The 21,523-nt window shown below is 38.3% G+C and overlaps 1 protein-coding gene across 2 annotated transcripts in view; it reads left to right on the top strand.

The window, feature by feature from the left end:
• The window catches only part of CUL2 (cullin 2), a 120,898-nt gene that overhangs the window by 83,394 nt on the left and 15,981 nt on the right, over window positions 1–21,523 (top strand). For both annotated transcript variants that reach the window (XM_036760021.1, XM_036760022.1), the window contains exons 11-16: window positions 3,245–3,352; window positions 13,261–13,320; window positions 13,897–14,025; window positions 14,133–14,219; window positions 18,682–18,834; window positions 19,824–19,901. In XM_036760021.1, coding sequence (XP_036615916.1) covers window positions 3,245–3,352; window positions 13,261–13,320; window positions 13,897–14,025; window positions 14,133–14,219; window positions 18,682–18,834; window positions 19,824–19,901 — 615 coding nt within the window. The remainder of the gene's footprint in view (window positions 1–3,244; window positions 3,353–13,260; window positions 13,321–13,896; window positions 14,026–14,132; window positions 14,220–18,681; window positions 18,835–19,823; window positions 19,902–21,523) is intronic.

Genomic DNA, 21,523 nt, shown 5'->3' with positions numbered 1-21,523 from the left:
ATCCTAGAAGTTGAACTCTAGCTCTTTCATATGTGTACTAGACCTTTTAAAACCTTGCTTACTTTAAGTAGTTTGTTGTCTTATTTTATGGTGATTTTTTTTTTTTGTTCCTTTGGTGCTGCAAAATTTCAAGATGCTGCCCATTTGCAAAATGCTATGCTTCTGCTTTCTCAGAGAGCTTCAAATCATCCTGCTGTTTTGGATTCCATCTAGGGTCATACTGATTATATTAAGTGACAACTAGATGGCATAGTAGATTGAATATTAGGCCTAGAGTGAGGAAGACCTGAATTCAGATCTAGCCTAGGACTCTTAATCGCTATGTGACCATGGGCAAGTCACATAATAGTGACTTGCCCATCTCCCGCAGTTGTTGAGAGCATCAAATAAGAGTATATTTGTAAAGTATTTAGCATGCTGCCTGGACATAGTATATTCTTAATAAAGCCTTCCTTCCTTCTTGTCTTCCTTTCTTTCCTTCCTTCCTCCTTCCCTTTCTTCCTCCCTTCCTTCCTTCTATTCATCCATCCATCCATCCATCAGAATTTAGAACATGATAAGTGTTGTAGTTCAGTACTCAGTACTGTCCATTCATGCAGTTGAAGTGAATTTTGTAGCTTACTTTTGAAATATTTTTAAAACAGTGAGATTTATATTGTCTTAGTCATAAAAGACAGAGTTAGTAATTATAATGTTTTACTTAGATATCCACAATGAGTAAAAGAAAGGGAAGGTATAGAGGCTTCCATTTCTTTCCCTAGGTTGATATTGTATCCTTTTTATCTTTATCAGGTAGTAAAGTCACTTGCTTGTAATAGATGCAGCAGGTGTTGCCATGATAACTTTATTTAATTTCTTACAGAATTCTTTTTTTCCTTTGTCATTATTTGTTATGCTTTTGGGTTTATATGCACTGTTACTGGTGGATAGCATTCTGTTTTAAGAGTTGGACATAGGGGCAGCTAGGTGGCGCAGTGAGTAGAGCACCAGCCCTGGAGTCATGAGGACCTGAGTTCAAATCCTGCCTCAGACACTTGACACATGTACTAGCTGTGTCACCTTGGGCAAGTCACTTAATCCCAATTGCCCTGACCAAAAAAAAAAAATTTAAAAAAAAGGTTGAACATAGAATTATCAAAAATGTCTCTGGACAAGTTTGACCGCAAACAAGAAATAAAAGAAGACAATTCCTCTCACTCTGCAGAAGTGAGAGGTCCACAGGTGTGGAACATTGCATATTTTTCAGATTTTTGGTGGGATGTATTGGTCAATTTTACTAACTGCTTTTTCTCTTTATTCTTTTTTTTTTCTTAAAAATTTTTTTTAATGTATGGGATGGCTCTCTGGAAGGGAAGGTAAGAATTAGAGAAATTTTAGTTCTGTAAAAATAAAAGAGAGCCATCTCTAGGGCGGGGGTAGGAGAAAAAATCTACATGATAATTTTGTCATCTGTCTGAAAGGAGTAGCAAGTTGTGCATAATAGACTTGCAGTTTCACATACAATCACCTTTTTATTTTATGAAAACACTTTATTCTATAAATTAAAAATAAAATTTTAAAAGTGTATCAATAAAATTTTATTTTAAAAAAATACATCTTTAGATGGGGAAACTAGAATGCAAGATCTGTAATAGTAAAACAGCCCTTGAATATTGGAGTTTAATACTTTAACATGTCTTCTCTTCACCAGTAATGTCAGGATCATCAAAATCAAAGCATTTTAACAATTTATCCAAGCATTTATTAAGTTGCCTGCTGTGTGCTAGACACAGTGCTAAGGAAGGATCTTAGAAGTAATCTAGTCTAACTCACATTTAAATCTATCAACAAATATTTGCCTAGTGCTTTCTGTGTGAAAAGCACTACATATGTATATGGGGAAATAAGCCCATGTGACTTGTCTCAAATCATATAACTAGTTAATGGCAGAACTGATACAATAACCTTGGTCTACTGAATTATAGTCTGTTGTTCTTGCCATTAGTCTGTTATTAGTTCTTATTATTTTATAGTATTCACAAGTAATCCTCTTAAAAATATGTTTTCCCCCAATTACATGAAAATACAATTTTTAGCATTTTTTTAAAATTTGATTTCCAAGTTCTCTCCCTTTCTCCCTCCTCTCCCCTCTCCGTGAAATAGTAGGTGATCTGATACAGGTTATACGTGTGTACAGTTATGCAAAACATATTTTCATATTAGTCATTTTGTGGAAGAAAACAAGAAGGAAGGAAGGAATGAACTGAGGGAGGGAGGAAGGAAAGGAGGAAAGGAAAAGTAGTATGCTTTGGATGCTTTGATCTGTATTCAAACTCCATCGGTTCTTTCTCTGGAGGTGAATAGGATTCGGGATTGTCTTAAATCGTTCTATTGTTGAGAATAGTTAAGTCATTCACAATTGTTCATCATACAGTATTGCTGTTACGTGCACAGTGCTCTTCTGGCTCTGCTCAATTCACTCTGCATGAGTTCATATAAGTCTTTCTAGGTTTATCTGAAATCATCCTGCTTATCATTTTTTATAGCACAATAATATTTCATTACAATTGTATACCACAACTTGTTCAGCCATTTCTCAATTGATAGACATTCCCTCAATTTCCAATTCTTAGCCACCACAAAAAGAACTGCTATAAATGCCTTTGTAAAATAGATCTCCCCTTCCCACTTTTTTTGAATCTCTTTGGGATACAGATCTAGAAGCGCTGAATCAAAGAGTATGCACAGTTTTATGACCCTTTAGGCATAGTTCCAAATTGCTCTCCAGAATGGTTAGACAGTTACAACTCCAGCAACAGTGCATGAGTGTCCCAATTTTCCTATATTCCCTCCAACATTAATAGTTTTCCTTTTCTGTAATAGTAGCCAGCCTAATAGGTGGGAGGTAGTGCCTCAGAGTTGTTTTAATTTCAACAAATATTCTTAATTAAGTCACTGGTCAGTATTAACTTTTTAAAAAGTCTTTGCAAAGAGATATTTTGTCAGATACTAATAGATTGATGAAAATGCCTGTTAGAGAAATTTTGAGGTGCTTCTCGAATATTTTAATGTATTGTTAGCTATTCACATAAAAATTGCTGAGGTAGTTTCTTTAGGAAATACTAATGTGCCTTTACATATATGTTTTTATGATAGCTTGTTTAGAAAAATTTGCTCTTTAATTAGTTGACATGGAGTCAACTTAAGTTTAATTTATTTAAATTTTTTTATATCTAATTGTTTGATTTATATTGAATATTTATAGATGCCAACTCAATTTGTGGAATCAGTTTTGGAGGTGCATAGTAAATTTGCCCAGCTTATCAACACTGTTTTGAATGGTGATCAACACTTCATGAGTGCCCTTGATAAGGTAATTTTTATAATGTGTAAAACAAATTTGTATAATTTTATCATGTATCATACTATCCCAGAATTGTGGATTAGTGTTCATATATAGGATAACTTGATGGTGATATTGTTATGATGTTTTGAGTAAAATGATAATGTTGATACAGTACATAATATTGAGATCACTTGGCCTGGACCAGTCATGTAAATTAACAAGTTAAGATGTCAGAAGTCAGAGAGACTTGAACTTGTTAACTAGCCTTTAGATTTGCTCAAAGTTTAGAAGTTGGAGGTATCTGTTTGACTTTAATAAATTGAAATAATTCATATCAGTTTTGAGTTAAAAATTCATAGTTTCTCTAAATAACTATCCTTCTGCAGCTTACTAACATCAGTCTTGCTGTGGTAGCTTCCTTGATTTTTCTTTGTATTTTTGGGCTCATTGTCTAGCATACATAAATACACAAATAAATAATAAAAATAAATATATAAATAAGTTTCTGGTCAATATATAGACATATGCCCATTTGTACATAGATTTAGCTGTCTTCAAAATGACCAAATTTCACACTTTAATGGGATGACAGTCATTTACATTTCTATGGCACTTTGAAATTTTAAAAATCTTAGAAATCCTTTGAAGAAGATATGGCAAAAGTAGTATTATCTACATTTTATGGATGAGGAAACTGAGACTTAGATAGTTAAATGATTTCTTCATCGTCAGATAGCTAGTAAGAGTAGGATTTGAGATTTCAACTCATGCCCCATCTCTTCTTTAGTAAACCTTTCTGGAAGGGTATAGGTTTTAGAAAGGATTTAGTTCATTTTTAGTGAAATGTGATGTTTATGGAATTCCCATAAATATGTGGCTAGAACAGTTAAATTATAATTATTTTGAGTGAATAGATAAAACTTAGTTTTTGCTTAGGTATTGATTAGGTATATAAAAATATATAAAATAGTCATGTATGTGTGTGTGTGTGTGTATATATATATATATGTGTGTGTGTGTGTGTGTGTGTGTGTGTGTGTGTTCGCGCGCGCGCATATGTGTGTATATGTAAAGTGTTTTCTTCCTGTGTTTATTGATGGATTTGATTCCAAAGTACTGTGTAAGCTCTGTAATGCATCCATCAGTCCATCAGACAGCAGGCATTTATTAAGCATTTTCTATGTGGCAGGCATTGGGCTATAAATACAAATAATAAAACAAGCCATATTCTAAAGCATCTTACATTCTAACACTCTCTTTCAGGGTCCTGGCAGTAACCCTTTTGAAGAGTATATGCTCATATATTACTCACTGCTATTCACATAGATCTTGAAATCTCCAGTCACTCTACTTTTCCATTTAAACAATATTCATTATCATACCCTTAGCTCTTAATCATGAAATATTTACTGACAGAAAGAAAACTGATAATCATAACAGGCTGTTCATGAACCTAGGTCACACTCTCCCACCAATACATGAAGTGTCCTTGAAGGAGATGAGACACAAATTAGAGAAACCTAACTATGAAAGGCATGAGTAGGAGTAAGTGTGTGCTTGGGGAAGCTTACAACTCTAGTTAAGTAGGCCTCGGTGTCCTTGGTATCTTTAGGTAACAGTGCTAAGCTGTTTACCCCTCTTCTGGGACTTTCTACTCTCCTGCCAGAGTCTGCTTCTCTGATAGCCTCAGAAAGCTGTGCTCTGCTCTTTTAACAAATAGCGTCTGCAGAGCTTTCCAGGTTGGCTCTCTTGACTGCATGCTGGGGCAGTGTTACCCTTTTTCAGTGAAGAGCAGTTCTCTTAAGCTTGGGAGTTACAAAGCTATTCAGCTGTGTTCTGCAGGTCAGGAGGGATTCCCCATCTCAAACCTTTATAAAGGCAAAAATAGGCAACCTTAGGCAAACTGCTGAGGGGTTTACCCTTTCTCAAGCTGTAGATGGTGTTAGAGAGCAAGGCATCCATTTTCCACTCAACTCTAAACACAGCAGAGCGTGCTCACTGCTCCAGTCATTCTTCTAACCCAGCCATGTAGCCTTCCTGTCTGCAGGCAGCCAGGCTCAGCTCAGAGATGCTGTTTTGGTGTCTGTCTCTACTCTGCTTTTCTGCTTTGTCAGTTTCTGGGCTCTGGTCTTTTGGCTTCTCTGTGGTACTTTTAAACATTGGTTTTGATCTGCTTATTCTTCTGCCTCAGAGCCTCCTCCCATGTAGTGACTTACCTTTAGCTTAAATTGAGAAACCCAAAGTCCACATTTCCATCAAGTATGACACAGGATACAATTTTGCCATTGCCCCCAAATGATTCTTTGATTCATAGTTTACTGAGTATAAACTTCAAGGCCGTAAAAAACAGTCACATGTAAGATGGCTCTAGGAAACAGTGCAGTGCAGCTACCATTATCATCAGTTTTCACTCAGATTCTTTCAGAATATATAATATCTTTCTTCAGGTACTGTGATCTGATGGTCTAGTTTTCTTCAATAGTCAATAAACATTTATTAGACACCTAATATTTACCAGGCACTGTGCTAAGCCCTAGAGATATAAATCTAATGGGAGAAAACAGAACAAAAAAGGAAGCTGAAAGTGTGTGTGTGTGTGTGTGTGTGTGTGTGTGTGTGTGTGTGTGTGTGTGAGTGAGGGTGTGAGGTACCCAGCATGGGGGCATGCTCATAATAAAGTACTGTCTAAAGGGCTGTAACTGGGTGAGAAATGAAGAGATGGCTGGTCATGGGATCCCTCTTTAAATGAAGACTGGGAAGGTCTTGTTCTTTCCTTGCTCCACCCTCCAAACAGAGGGGGAAAGGGTACTGAGAATACTGATAAGGTGGGAGTACCAAACATATTGCAATCTCACTGGCTGATGGGGTCCCTGATCATGATGGAGTCTACTAGAAACAAGTATGGCCAAGTGGGATCTTTCAGATCTTCTTAAAGAGAGAAGATACTAGTACTTGGGACCAGTAAAGTCTTCATGTAGAAAGAAGTGATGAAATTCCAACTTGAAGGAAGTGATGAATCCTGTGAGGCAGCAGTCAGGAGGAAATTTATTCTAGGCATAGGAGACAGACAGTACAAAGGCACAGGGGTGGAAGAGAAAATGTCATGAGTAAGGAAGAGTGAGAAGGCTGGTTTGGTCAGATTGCAGAGGGTGGGAAGGGAGACTGGAAGGATAGGTTGGGTCAAGGCTGCGTTGGGCTTTGAACGCTAAGGAGAGGAGTTCATATTTTATTCCAAAGGTAATAGGAAGCTAACTATAATTACTTGGTCATATTTAAGGACAGATAATGTGGCAGCAGTGTGTAGGGTAAAAAGGAGTGGGAAGAGACTTGAGGCAGGGAGACCAATTAGGAGGCTGATACAGCAATTTAGGAGAGATGATGAGGGCCTAAATCAACGTTGGAGCCGTGTGGGTGGAGAGAGGGGCTTGAAGGGAAGAGAGATTGTAAAGGTGGAGACAGTGAATTTTGGTGTCTGGTTGGATATGAAAGGTGAGGAAGAGTGTGGAGTGAAGGATAACTCTCAGTTTATAATCGTGAGATGAACTGGAAGGACAGCAGGGCCTGTGACAGAAGTAAGGAAAGTTTTGATTAGATTTTTTTTTAAAAAATCAAACATTTTCTCTCTCAACTATATCCTACCCCTCTTACCCCTATTCCACCCCTGTCAAATAAGAAAGAGAAAAAGAAAACCTTTTTAAGAAAAAGGCATACTTAAACAAAACAAATTTTTCCCATTGACCAAGTCTAAAAATGTATGTCTTCTTCTGCATTTCCAATCTATTATCTCTCAGTCAGGTGATGGTAACATTCTTCATCTTTGATCCTCTGGAATCATGGTTGCTCATTGCATTTATAAGAGTTCTCAAGTCTTCCAGAGTTGTTTTCTTTACAGTGTTATTGTTACTCTAGAAATTTTTTATTTTAATTACCTTCTGGCTGGTCTCCCTGTTTCCAGTCTTTTCTCCTCTCCAATCAGTCCTTCACATAGCTATCTTCCCAAGGTGCAAGTCTAACTATATCAATCCCCAGCTCAAAATCCTTCACTGGCAAGGTGGTGGCTGGAAAGCAAGGACACTTGCTTAAGCTCTCCCCCAGGTCCCTCCAAACACCTATAAAAATGGTTCTGAACAAATTCTAGAGCTGCAGAACCCATGAAATAGCAGAGGGAAGCAGGGCTCCAGCCCAGGACAGCCTGGATGGTCACTGGGAAGGGTCTATCACATGGAGCTGGGAGTAGAGCCAGGTGGAACAGGCCCTAGCACCTTGAATCATTGAGCTGTCAGACTTCTCAACCCACCAACGCCAAAGACAACAGAGCAGGTTAGTGGGAAAGACTGCTGGGACAGAGTGAAAAGAGTTGGCAGTTGGACACCTCCCTTGGGGCGGCAGAGGTGGTGCAGCTCTGAGGCTGCTTCCAGAGCTACAGCTGCAGTTGCTTCCAGCCCCAGGCCCACCTGATGGGAGGAATTAAGCGGCGGATTAGAGTGGGAGTGCAAAGCCTGCTTTGCCCTGCCTGGGTCTGGGGTGCAATCCTGGTTGGCAGTTCTTGGGGGAGAAGGAGCGCTGGTGTGGCAGAGCTTGCTGTGTAGAAGTAGCTCTGAAAACAGCAGCCCAGCCCCTCAAGCTTGGGACAAAGTACTCTCTACTCTACAAGCAAGCTGTACCCTGATAAAAACCTCAAGGGTCAAATAGTTGGCTGGGAACATGAACAGGCAGCGAAAATGGTCTCAGATTCAGACTCAGGCTTTGGAATCTTTTTCTGGTGACAAAGAAGACCAAAACATACAGCCAGAAAAAGTCAGCAAAGCCAAAGAGCCTACATCAAAAGCCTCCAAGAAAAATATGAATTGGTCTCAGGCCATGGAAGAGCTCAAAAAGGATTTCAAAAAGCAAGTAAGAGAAGTAGAGGAAAAATTGAGAAGAGAAATGAGAGGGATGTGAGAAAACCAAGAAAAACAAGTCAGTGACTTGCTAAAGGAGACCCAAAAAATACTGAAGAAAATAACACCTTAAAAAATAGACTAACTCAAATGGCAAAAGAGCTCCAAAAAGCCAATGAGGAGAAGAATGCCTTGAAAGGCAGAATTAGCCAAATGGAAAAGGAGGTCCAAAAGACCACTGAAGAAAATACTACCTTAAAAATTAGATTGGAGCAAGTGGAAGCTAGTGACTTTATGAGAAATCAAGATATTATAGAACAGAACCAAAGGAATGAAAAAAATGGAGGACAATGTGAAGTATCTCATTGGGAAAACCACTGACCTGGAAAATAGATCCAAGAGAAATAATTTTAAAAATTATTGGACTACCTGAAAACCATGATCAAAAAAAGAGCCTAGATATCATCTTTCAAGAAATCATCAAGGAGAATTGCCCTGATATTCTAGAGCCAGAGGGTAAAATAGAAATTGAAAGAATCCACCAATCACCTCCTGAAAAAGATCCCGAAAAGAAAACTCCTAGGAACATTGTTGCCAAATTTCAGAGCTCCCAGGTCAAGGAGAAAGTACTGCAAGCAGCCAGAAGGAAACCATTTGAGTATTGTGGAAACACAATTAGGATAATCTAAGATCTAGCAGCTTCTACATTAAGGGATCCAAGGGCTTAGAATATGATGTTCTGGAGGTCAATGGAGCTAGGATTAAAACCTTTGCAATTTCTGTTACTTGATTACCTTTTCATGCTTCTCTTGATTCTTGTGTTTGAAAGTCAAATTTTCTATTCAGCTCTGGTCTTTTCACTGAGAAAGCTTGAAAGTCCTCTATTTTATTGAAAATCCATATTTTTCCTTGGAGCATGATACTCAGTTTTGCTGGGTAGGTGATTCTAGGTTTTAATCCTAGCTCCATTGACTTCCGGAATATCACATTCCAAGCCCTTCGATCTCTTAGTGTAGAAGCTGCCAGATCTTGGGTTATTCTGATTGTGTTTCCACAATACTCAAATTGTTTCTTTCTGGCTGCTTGCAGTATTTTCTCCTTGACCTGGGAGCTCTGGAATTTGGCGACAATATTCCTAGGAGATTTCTTTTTGGGATCTATTTGAGGAGGCGATCGATGGATTCTTTCAATTTCTATTTTGCCCTGTGGCTCTAGAATATCAGGGCAGTTCTCCTTGATAATTTCTTGAAAGATGATATCTAGGCTCTTTTTTTTGATCATGGCTTTCAGGTAGTCCAATAACTTTTAAATTCTCTCTCCTGGATCTATTTTCCAGGTCAGTGGTTTTTCCAATGAGATATTTCACATTGTCCTCCATTTTTTTCATTCCTTTGGTTCTGTTTTATAATATCCTGATTTCTCATAAAGTCACTAGCTTCCACTTGCTCCAATCTAATTTTTAAGGTAGTATTTTCTTCAGTGGTTTTTTGGACCTCCTTTTCCATTTGGCTAATTCTGCCTTTCAAGGCATTCTTCTCCTCATTGGCTTTTTGGAGCTCTTTTGCCATTTGAGTTAATCTATTTTTTAAGGTGTTGTTTTCTTCAGTGTATTTTTCAGTATTTTTTTGGGTCTCCTTTAGCAAGTCATTGACTTGTTTTTCATGGTTTTCTCGCATCCTTCTCATTTCTCTTCCCAATTTTTCTTCTACTTCTCTAACTTGCTTTTCCAAATCCTTTTTGAGCTCTTCCATGGCCTGGAACCAGTTCATGTTTTTCTTGGAGGCTTTTGTTGTAGGCTCTATGACTTTGTTGTCTTCTTTAGGCTGTATGTTTTGGTCTTTGTCACCAAGAAAGAATCCAAAGTCTGAGACTGAATCTGGGTGCCTTTTTGCTGCCTGGCCATGTTCCCAGCCAACTAACTTGACCCTTGAGTTTTTCAGTGGGGTATGACTGCTTGTAGACTAATGAGTTCTATGTTTCACGTTTGGTGGGGAGGTGCCAGCTCTGTCACACCAGCACTACTCCTTCCCCAAGAACCCCCAACCCAGACTGGGCTTAGATCAGGCTGTGCACTCCTGCTCTGATCCACCACTTAATTCCTCCCACCAGGTGGGCCTGGGGCCCAAAGCGGCAGCGGCTGTAGCTGCCCCACCTCCGCTGCCCCCGGGGCTGGAAGCTGAACCACGAATTCCTTCCACTTCCGCAGCTTTTCCCACTAACCTTCTCTGCAGTCTTTGATGTTTGTGGGTTGGGGAGTCTGGTAACTGCCACAGCTCACTGATTCAGGGCGCTAGGTCCCCCTCCGCCCGGCTTCTGGTCTGGTTGGTCCACGCTGCTCAGGCTGGGTTCTGCTCCACTCCGTTCCCAGCTCCCACCTCCGTGTGGGGTAGACCTCCCCCAGAGACCATCCAGGCTGTCCTGGGCTGGAGCCCTGCTTCCCTCTGCTATTTTGTGGGTTCTGCTGTTCTAGAATTGGTTCAGAGCCATTTTCTATAGGTTTTTGGAGGGACTCGGTACGGAGCTCATGCTAGTCCCTGCTTTCCAGCTGCCATCTTGGCTCCGCCCCTCCTAGGATTAAAACCAAGAATCACGTACCCAGCAAAACTGAGTATCATGCTCCAAGGGAAAGTACAAACACAAGAATCAAGAGAAGCATGAAAAGGTAAACAAGAAAGAGAAATCATAAGGGACTTACTGAAGTTGAACTGTTTTGTTTACATCACTACATGGAAAGATGATGTGTGTAATTCTTGAGACCTCAGTATTAGGGTAGCTGAAGGGAATATACATATATATATATATATATGTATATATTATGTATATATATATATGGGGATAAAAATGGGGGGATGATAGAAGGGAGGGCAGATAGGGGTAGGAGGTAATCAAAAGCAAACACTTTCAAAAAGGAACAGGGTCAAGGGAGAAAACTGAATAAAGGGGGACAGGATAGGAGGGAGCAAAATACAGTTAGTCTTTCACAACATGAGTATTGTGGAAGGGTTTTGCATAATGATACATGTGTGGCCTATGTTGAATTGCTTGCCTTGGTAGGGAGGGAAGAGGGGAGAGTATTTGGAACTCAAAGTTTTAAAAGCAGATGTTCAAAAAAAAAAGTTGTTTTGGCATGCAACAGGGAAATGAGATATACAGGCACTGGGGCATAGAAATCTATCTTGCCCTACAAGAAAGTAAGGGAAAAGGGGATGGGAGGGAATGGGGTGACAGAAGGTTAGGGCTGACTGGAATGGGGCAATTGGAATATATGCCATCTTGGAGTGGCGGGGGGAGGGTAGAAATGGGGAGAAAATTTGTAACTCAAAATCTTGTGGAAATCAATGCTGAAAACTAAAATTATTAAATAAATAATAAAATATCAAAATCCTTCAATGGAGTCCCATTGCCTATAGACTAAAATACAAACTTCTTAGCCTGACATTTCAAATTGTCTGCAAACCTCCACCACCTGCCTCTCCAAACATTTTACTCCTTATGTCCCTTTCCATTCAACCTAGATTCTAGTTGTCCCTGACTTTATCATGCTTTCTTTTACCTTATCCTTGAGCAGAGGCAGTCTTGACAAGAATAAACTCCCTCCGCATCTCTGGCTCTAGAGATTCTTAATGTCTTTCAAGGTACAGGTTATAGGAAGTAGGAGAGCTGGAATTTCAATCAGTCACTAAGCAGGTATTTATTAAGCAATACCTTGTGCCAGGGGCTACTGGGGTTATAAGTGCAAAGAATGAAACAATTTCTACCCACAATGAGCTTACATTATAATGGTGAGACAGTGGGCACATAGAAAACTATATACAGCATCAGTATAGAGTTAATAAATATTAATATTTGCAAAGCAACTAAATGCGGGGTAGTCCAAGAAAGAGAGCCCTAGCAGTGTGAGGGATTAGGAACGACTTCATGAAGAAGCTGGTGTGTGAGCTGCATCTTCGAGGGAAAGTGTGGCTCTGTGAAGTGGCACTAAGGAGGGGGAGTGCCTTCCACACATTGGGAACAGAAAGTACAAAGGCACATGGACATGGGATGTCACGAGTGAGAAACAGAGAAGTCCAGTTTGGCAGAACCAAAGAGTGCAGGAGGGGGAATAATTTCTAATGAAGCTGGAAATACAGGTTGGAGTTGGGTTGTGTAGGACTTTAAAATAGATCTCAACAGAGGAGTTTATGTTTGATCCTGGAGACAAGAGGAAGGCATGAGAGTTGAATGAGTAAAGGCATCACATGGTCAGATCTGTGCTTAAGGAAAATGACTCTGGCATGGTGTGTAGGATAGACTGGAGTGAGGAGAGACTTGAAGCAGGCGGACCAGTTAAGATACTGCTGCAGTAATCAAGGGGAATGGCAAGGAGGCCCTGAACTAAGATGTCACTGTTTGGGTGGGAGAAGAGGTTAAATATGAAAGATGTGAAGGTACAAACAGGAAGATCTGCTAACTAGTTGGATATGTCAGGTAAAGGAGAGTGAAGTCCAGGACAGTGCTGAAGTGATGAACCTGAGATGCCAGAAAGGTGGTGGTACCTTTGAGAGAAACAGGGAAATTTGGGAGAGGGAAGGGTTTAGGGGAGAGGTGATGAGCTCAGTTTTAAACATGTTGAGATTAAGATGTCTTTGGGACATTCAGTTTGAAATGTCCAGTAGACAAGTGGTGATATGTGACTGAAGCTTTATAAGAGACTAGGACTGGATATTTAATTCTGGGAGGCATCTGCATAGATGATATTTAAACTTGTGGGAGCTGATGAGGTTACCAAGAAAAAACTCCTCTGACGCAGAGTCCAGTGCTCTTTCCGAAACACCACAGTCTCTCTGCCTTAGATTGTAAACTTTGTCATTGTTCTTTTACATTTTGCAGTGTAATAATGAAGGCAAATAAATATATACTTTACATGAATTTTCTGATTTCTCTGATATTTCTCCACATATTGATACTTGGGCATAGTGCCATTTAATCAAAGGATTATTGAGAAGAAAACTTGACAGCAATTGGACTTAAAAGTAACATTAATTTTCATCATTCTTATTCTGTATTTCCATACAGGCTCTGACGTCAGTAGTAAACTATAAAGAACCCAAAGCTATTTGCAAAGCACCTGAACTGGTAAGGAAGAAAATATTTCATTATGCCAAAGGCTAATACTGTGAGAAAATTCAAAATGTCACTATTAGAAAATATCAGTTTTTACGCATCATTTTAGCTTTTTGTCAAGTCATTTTAATCAAGTTATATGTTAAGAATAGAGACCAGAACCTATGATCTTCTTTAACCTGTTGTTCAGAGCAGATGGATTTTGATATCTATTTCATGTGCACTTTTGGGCTACTATATAATATTCACAAAAGAAAACTTAAGGTGTTTATTTTTAAAAGTACTCATGACTGACTTTGAATTAGTTTCTGCATGGTCCCTTACACATAACAAACTTATTTCATCTTAAAATTTTGAGTTATTTAAAATATGATAAATAAATTTTGTTCTTTGATTTACTTCATTTTAAATATACACTGTGGGAAAGTGAAGGACATGTTTTTCTGACTTATTTTGTATCATGTCCTGTATAACACCCTTACAGTGGAATGTATCTCTCACTCATAGTCTTATTTATGAGTAAGATTTGATATAAGCATTTATTTGCTCAACTGAATAATAAATAACTAATTTTCACTTCTATTTGAGTTGGCCAAATACTGTGACAACTTGCTAAAAAAATCAGCAAAAGGAATGACTGAAAATGAAGTAGAAGACAAGCTCACCAGCTTCATTACTGTTTTCAAATATATTGATGATAAAGATGTTTTTCAAAAGGTGAGCAACAATTTGATAAAAGATTGTTGTAAAGTTTTTCTGTCATTTTTTAAGTATGCAAAAATTTGAAATGGCCATGAAATAACTACTTCTTTTCCCTCCAATAGTTTTATGCCAGAATGTTGGCCAAACGTTTAATTCATGGCTTGTCTATGTCTATGGATTCTGAAGAAGCCATGATCAATAAATTAAAGGTAATGTAATAACCACTCTGTTTGAACTACATAACAGCATTATATTAACAATTGTGCATGTTGCCTAAAACCATTTTCAAGATACATATAATCATGTCTGAAAGGCTAAATTTATGAAACAAATTTTAGATGTGCTTTCACTTTATGTAAGGCTTCTACAATCTATAAAAAAATTCACCTAAAGATTCTTTGAAATTGCATCCTTTTAGGGTGCAATTCAGTTCATGCATCTTCCCCCATCCATTGCATAATCATTGACCATTGCTATTAAAAACTGGAATCTTAATTCACTTTTTGTTTGTAATGCATCTGAAATTTTTATTTCTTTTTGTTTATTTATTTATTAGATATTTTTAGTTTTCAGCATTGATTTCCACAAGATTTTGAATTATGAATTTTCTACCCATTTCTACCCTCCCCCCACTCCAAGATGGCAAATATTCTGATTGCCCCGTTCCACAGTCATCCCTCCCTTCTGTCACCCCACTCCCTCCCATCCCCTTTTCCCTTACTTTCTTGTAGGGCAAGATAGATTTCTATGCCCCAATGCCTGTATATCTTATTTCCCTGTTGCATGCCAAAACAACTTTTTTTTTTTGAACATCTGCTTTTAAAACTTTGAGTTCCAAATACTCTCCCCTCTTCCCTCCCCACCCACCCTCCTTAAGAAGGCAAGCAATTCAACATAGGCCACACATGTATCATTGTGCAAAACCCTTCCACAATACTCATGTTGTGAAAGACTAACTGTATTTTGCTCCCTCCTATCCTGTCCCCCTTCATTCAGTTTTCTCCCTTGACCCTGTCCCTTTTTGAAAGTGTTTGCTTTTGATTACCTCCTACCCCTATCTGCCCTCCCTTCTATCATCCCCCCTTTTATCCCCACATATATATGTATATATATATATATATATATATATACACACACACACATATGTATATGTATATATGTATATTCCCTTCAGCTACCCTAATACTGAGGTCTCATGAATTACACACATCATCTTCCCATGTAGTGATGTAAACAAAACAGTTCAACTTCAGTAAGTCCCTTATGATTTCTCTTTCTTGTTTACCTTTTCATGCTTCTCTTGATTCTTGTGTTTGAAGGTCAGATTTTCTATTCAGCTCTGGTCTTTTCACTGAGAAAGCTTGAAATTCCTCTATTTTATTGAACGTCCATATTTTGCCTTGGAGCATGATACTCAGTTTTGCTGGGTAGGTGATTCTTTGTTTTAATCCTAGCTCCGTTGACCTCCAGTATATCATATTCCAAGCCCTTTGATTGCTTAATGTAGAAGCTGCTAGATCTAGTATTGTGTTTCCACAATACTCAAATGGTTTCTTTCTGGCTGCTTGCAGTATTTTCTCCTTGATCTGGGAGCTCTGGAATTTGGCAACAGTGTTCCCAGGAGTTTTCTTTTTGGGATCTTTTTCAGGAGGTGATTGGTGGATTCTTTCAATTTCTATTTTACCCTCTGGCTCTAGAATATCAGGGCAATTCTCCTTGATGATTTCTTGAAAGATGATATCTAGGCTCTTTTTTTGATCATGGTTTTCAGGTAGTCCAATAATTTTTAAATTATTTCTCTTGGATCTATTTTCCAGGTCAGTGGTTTTCCCAATGAGATACTTCACATTGCCTTCCATTTTTTTCATTCCTTTGATTCTGTTTTATAATATCTTGATTTCTCATAAAGTCACTAGCTTCCACTTGCTCCAATCTAATTTTTAAGGTAGTATTTTCTTCAGTGGTCTTTTGGACCTCCTTTTCCATTTGGCTAATTCTGCCTTTCAAGGCATTCTTCTCCTCATTGGCTTTTTGGAGCTCTTTTGCCATTTGAGTTAGTCTATTTTTTAAGGTGTTATTTTCTTCAGTATTTTTTGGGTCTCCTTTAGCAAGTCACTGACTTGTTTTTCTTGGTTTTCTCTCATCCCTCTCATTTCTCTTCTCAATTTTTCCTCTACTTCTCTTACTTGCTTTTTGAAATCCTTTTTGAGCTCTTCCATGGCCTGAGACCAATTCATATTTTTCTTGGAGGCTTTTGATGTAGGCTCTTTGGCTTTGCTGACTTTTTCTGGCTGTATGTTTTGGTCTTCTTTGTCACCAGAAAAAGATTCCAAAGCCTGAGTCTGAATCTGAGACCATTTTCGCTGCCTGTTCATGTTCCCAGCCAACTATTTGACCCTTGAGGTTTTTATCAGGGTACAGCTTGCTTGTAGAGTAGAGAGTACTTTGTCCCAAGCTTGAGGGGCTGGGCTGCTGTTTTCAGAGCTACTTCTACACAGCAAGCTCTGCCACACCAGCGCTCCTTCTCCCCCAAGAACTGCCAACCAGGATTGCACCCCAGACCCAGGCAGGGCAAAGCAGGCTTTGCACTCCCACTCTAATCCGCCGCTTAATTCCTCCCATCAGGTGGGCCTGGGGCTGGAAGCAACTGCAGCTGTAGCTCTGGAAGCAGCCTCAGAGCTGCACCACCTCTGCCGCCCCAAGGGAGGTGTCCAACTGCCAACTCTTTTCACTCTGTCCCAGCAGTCTTTCCCACTAACCTGCTCTGTTGTCTTTGGCGTTGGTGGGTTGAGAAGTCTGGTAACTGCCACAGCTCAATGGTTCAGGGTGCTAGGGCCTGTTCCACCTGGCTCTACTCCCAGCTCCATGTGATAGACCCTTCCCAGTGACCATCCAGGCTGTCCTGGGCTGGAGCCCTGCTTCCCTGTGCTATTTCATGGGTTCTGCAGCTCTAGAATTTGTTCAGAGCCATTTTTTATAGTATTTGGAGGGACCTGGGGGAGAGCTTAAGCAGGTCCCTGCTTTCTAGCCGCCATCTTCTCATCTGAAATTTTTAAAAACAAAATTGGATGTGACAACTCACTAAGTATTTTTAATAGGATATAAAGAATGACTTTGAAAATGGGTATTATTTCATTCTTTAATTTGTACCACCAGCAGCTAGCATATAGTAGGCCCTTAATAAGTGCTTGTTGATTCAGTGGTAAGTAGCCCATATTTAGCATTAGTCAGAATACTTCATTGTGTAGAAAAGAATTAGAAGTAATATTTACGTACCATCCTTCATGTGGAAATACTCTTACTCATCCCATCAACATGATAGGTATTTATTTGTTTTAGGAATCAGTGGAGTTCATGCATTCATTCATCATTCTCATATCATTCCTTTTTACCCTTGTGGCATCTCTCTCTTCGATTAGGGATTCAGTGTGTGGCTTCATAGTAGCTTTGAAGTTTGTTGGGTTTGGAGCAATTTAAAACTGATTTCCTCTTAATGGCAGTTCTTGGTAAAAGTTCCGAAAATAACCTTCCATGTAGCCCAGTCATTCTGTTATGTATTATATTCCCTACGAGTATTATCAAAAACAAAATAAGCTCTTTGTTCAAACATTTTTAAAGTATCATTATTAGTAATTATAACTATACACAATCTAAATGTCCAATAGAAGAATAATTAAATAAAATGTATGTTATGGGAATCTTATAATGCAGTTAAGTTTGGCATGTATGAAGAATATTAAGAAACAGTGAATGATATTTATTAAATGGACAGGGCAAAAAAAGCACAGCCAGAACAGGAGAGTACACAGTAGCTATGACCATGAGATAAAAGTGAATGGGAATGGATATAAAGGATTTTGATGGAATCAGAGAGGGAGTATATATAAAAATATATATAAGAGATTAAGGGTTATACAGTGAATTTCATTAATTTAAATGTAAATTGATATAAAGGAAGTCCACTTGGTTGCATTCTTTTTTAATATTAAGGTTATAATCTGGGGCAGCTAGGTGGTGCAGTGAATACAGCACCGGCCCTGGAGTCGGGAGGACCTGAGTTCAAATCCTACCTTAGATGCTTGACGCCTGTACTAGCTGTGTGACCTTGGGGAAATCACTTGACCCCAATTCCTCTGCCAAAAAACAAACAAAAAAAGATCATAATCATAGTAAATCATTTAAAGAATTAAAATGTTTTGCACTCTGTTCTAAAAGATGTATGTCTAATGTACTTTTTTATTGACTGGAAACATGACACTTTTTCCAGTTTGCTTGTGTCTATATTCATTTCAATAAACATTTATTCAGCACCTACATACTACAGATATTTCTCCTTAGTAACTGGCATTTTTGTTGGTAATGAATGTGATATACTCATGTATCTGCTTTTTTTTTCAAGTGTATAGTCATTGATTGCATTTTTTCTTTATCACTTCACATTTCAATTTTATTAGATTACCAAAGGAAATAGTGTTTGAGAAGTAATGATCTTATGTTAGTTTTGAAAATTGAGTATTTTGGTTTGAAAGCAACTAATATGGCAGTTCAGAGGGTGTTTCTTTACTAGGGATGTACTGTTCATCTTTATGATCCAACAGCTGACATATTTTCTTATTAATCCCACCCAAATCTTTTCATATTGAATAATATTTTTTAAATCTATCATTATAGCAAGCCTGTGGATATGAGTTTACAAGCAAACTCCATCGAATGTATACAGACATGAATGTCAGTGCTGATCTCAACAACAAATTCAACAATTTTATAAAAAATCAGGATACCGTAATTGATTTGGGAATTAGTTTTCAAATATATGTCCTACAGGTATGAATAGATTTTTACACTGTATTAATTTAAAATATTGTGAGTGATTACATGAATGAATGAAGAAATATTTGTTAAGCACTTGCTTTGTGTGAAATGCTATGCTTTAACCCTGGGGATACTAATAAAAAATGCCAGACATTCCCCTACTCTCAAAGAGTTTATACTGTAATTGGGGAAGATCTCACATAGTGAAAGACTCAGCTGTAGGGCAGGTGAAAAAGCCTGGTATTCCTTAGGGTAGGGCTGCAAAGGCAGATGGCAGTGGCTGGGCGTCCTGAGGAGCATAAATGGGTTAGTTGGTAATGCCCAACAGTAATCAGGAGAATATAGCAGGAGGGCAGATGGGAAAGTCTAGTTAGTGATCTTCCATCTTACCAACAGGACTGTTTTCAGTGACTCCTTTCTCATCTAAGTGGGTGTGTGTGTATGTAGGAGTCCAGACAATGAGGTGCTATTTACTTTTGAACTTAGGATGGGGCAGTGTGTCCTTGAGGATTGAAGCGAATTAGGGGGCTCTCTGTGTTCTCTCCCACATTTATAGGGATTGGGGGTTTGGGAATGGTGTACAGTGGCAGAAAGTGAAAGGAGGGCTTTGGGGAGAAGGGTTTTCTGAGTTGTCTGCTCCAGTGGACCCTACAGGCATCTTCAGGTGGGGAATGAAAAGGGCCTTTTCATGTCTAGTCATACTAAACCCTCCAGCATCCAAGAGCAGTTGTAGTAGATAAGACTAAATACATTTTAGTGTAAAATCAACAGTGTATTATTCTTTTAAATTTATGTCGTCTTTATTTGTAATATATTATGTTGGGACAAATTTTGGCTTTTTACATTATTTGGGGGAAATGTTTTATGGTAGTAAGTAATATTAGGGCTTACTTTCAGGCTTTGGAAGGGAGACAATTTTGCTTGCCATTTATCTTTACATTTACTTTAATGTTAGATTTACAAACCATTCCATTTTAAAGATGATTTTCTTTTTTCTTCAGGCCGGTGCTTGGCCTCTTACTCAATCTCCTTCTTCTACATTTGCCATCCCTCAGGAACTGGAAAAAAGTGTACAGATGGTAGGTTGGCCAGAAATTTGTTGGAAAACTCAGGACGTTTTAATGATTTATATCTTTAAAGTTACTGGTCTTGTAATTTATTAGACATACAAGTGTTCATCTGTTATAAAGACAGTTGATCTGTCTTCTGGGAAGAAAGATAAATCATAATTACTGTTGTTTCAAAGTTGGAATATTCTTGTGGTTATGTTCACACAGGTAAATGACTACCTTTTTTATAAGCAGTTTTTTTTTAATAAAATAAGAGTAAAAAACAGCACAGGTGGCTTTTTCTGAGGAATTTCTTTAGTATACATACATTGTAATAGCCATATAACTGATTTTTATATCAAAAGTTCTGTTTCTGGAGAAAATTACTACTGTTCCTCTGTGAAAACAATCTTTTCTGTTAGAGTGTATACCTTGCATATCAAACATTTAATCTGTTAAATATAAGAAAATTTCAAAAATTGCAACTCATATTTGCCTTACCTTCTGTGTTTCGGTTAGATTATACCATTTTAGTGCCTCATTTTCTCCTGTTTTAGGTTGTTGTATTTCATATGTCTTAATTTTTGGATAAGTAGATATTGATAAAGGTAAGTTTTTTAGATTAATCAGGCTTTTAAGACTGTTAAAATTGTTTTTAAATGCAGTTAAGAAAAGCATCTGAAGCTTGGTACCTGAATGATACATCTTGATTCCTTATTTACTTGTATCATTGAGTGGACCTATTGAACACACAAAGTACAGGATAGGATCTGGGCAGTGGGCAGGTTTTATTAGGAAAGAGGAAGGGCACACTGCAGTGCTGGCTCCTGTTGGGGCCTCCAGTGCCCTGTGAATGACAATGCATATAGAGACCATTCTCTTATAAATAATACAAAAAAGAACCCAATTGAGCATCACTGTGATTCATTAACTATACCATAACAGTTAATTCCCTATGTTCTGATTGAAAAATTAGTTATAGGTTTACACTGTATATGGGAAAGTGATGGAGAATAGTGGTTCCCAGCATCTTCCTCTTTAACCCTAAATTAGACGTCAATGAGACTTTGTCATCCAAAGGCCTAAAATAATTGTCACTGTACCCATTTCAGTTTCATATGTGATAATGATTATTAAAATAAATACAGAAACAGCTCTTTAACCTTTAGACTGTGCACGTGGCATGGTCCAAGCCACTTGTTTTTCTTCCCTCTATACACCCCACCCCTGCAACTCTGGGAAAACATGTAGGACTTGATGCTGGTCGCAGCAGCCTCTACTCTAGGTGTAGTCGTTTGTTGTTTGCCGGTTTTTGAGGGATTTCATGTGACAGCATAGGGAGAAAGTTGCTACTAATAGCAAATACTTTAGCTGTCATGACTGCGGTGGTGTTGGAAGAGGCTAGACTGTGAAAAGTCCTCACTTGTCTATCTTAACTAAAAAAGATTTTCATCCTTTGATGTTTTGTGTTTCACAGTGAGGTTGGCACCTGCTTTTCGGTAGCTCTTTTTACTTGCCTGTCTATCAACCTTATGTGTGTTGTATCCCCCTATTATAAGGTCTTTGAGGGCAGAGACTGTCTTAGTAGTGTATTTATATCCCCAGTGCCCGATACATTATCTGACACACAGTAGTTACTTAATAAATATTAA

Source organism: Trichosurus vulpecula, chromosome 5 (genome assembly GCF_011100635.1).
Source record: "Trichosurus vulpecula isolate mTriVul1 chromosome 5, mTriVul1.pri, whole genome shotgun sequence".
NCBI classification, from domain to species: domain Eukaryota; kingdom Metazoa; phylum Chordata; class Mammalia; order Diprotodontia; family Phalangeridae; genus Trichosurus; species Trichosurus vulpecula.
This window is presented reverse-complemented; position numbering and strand designations above follow the sequence as displayed.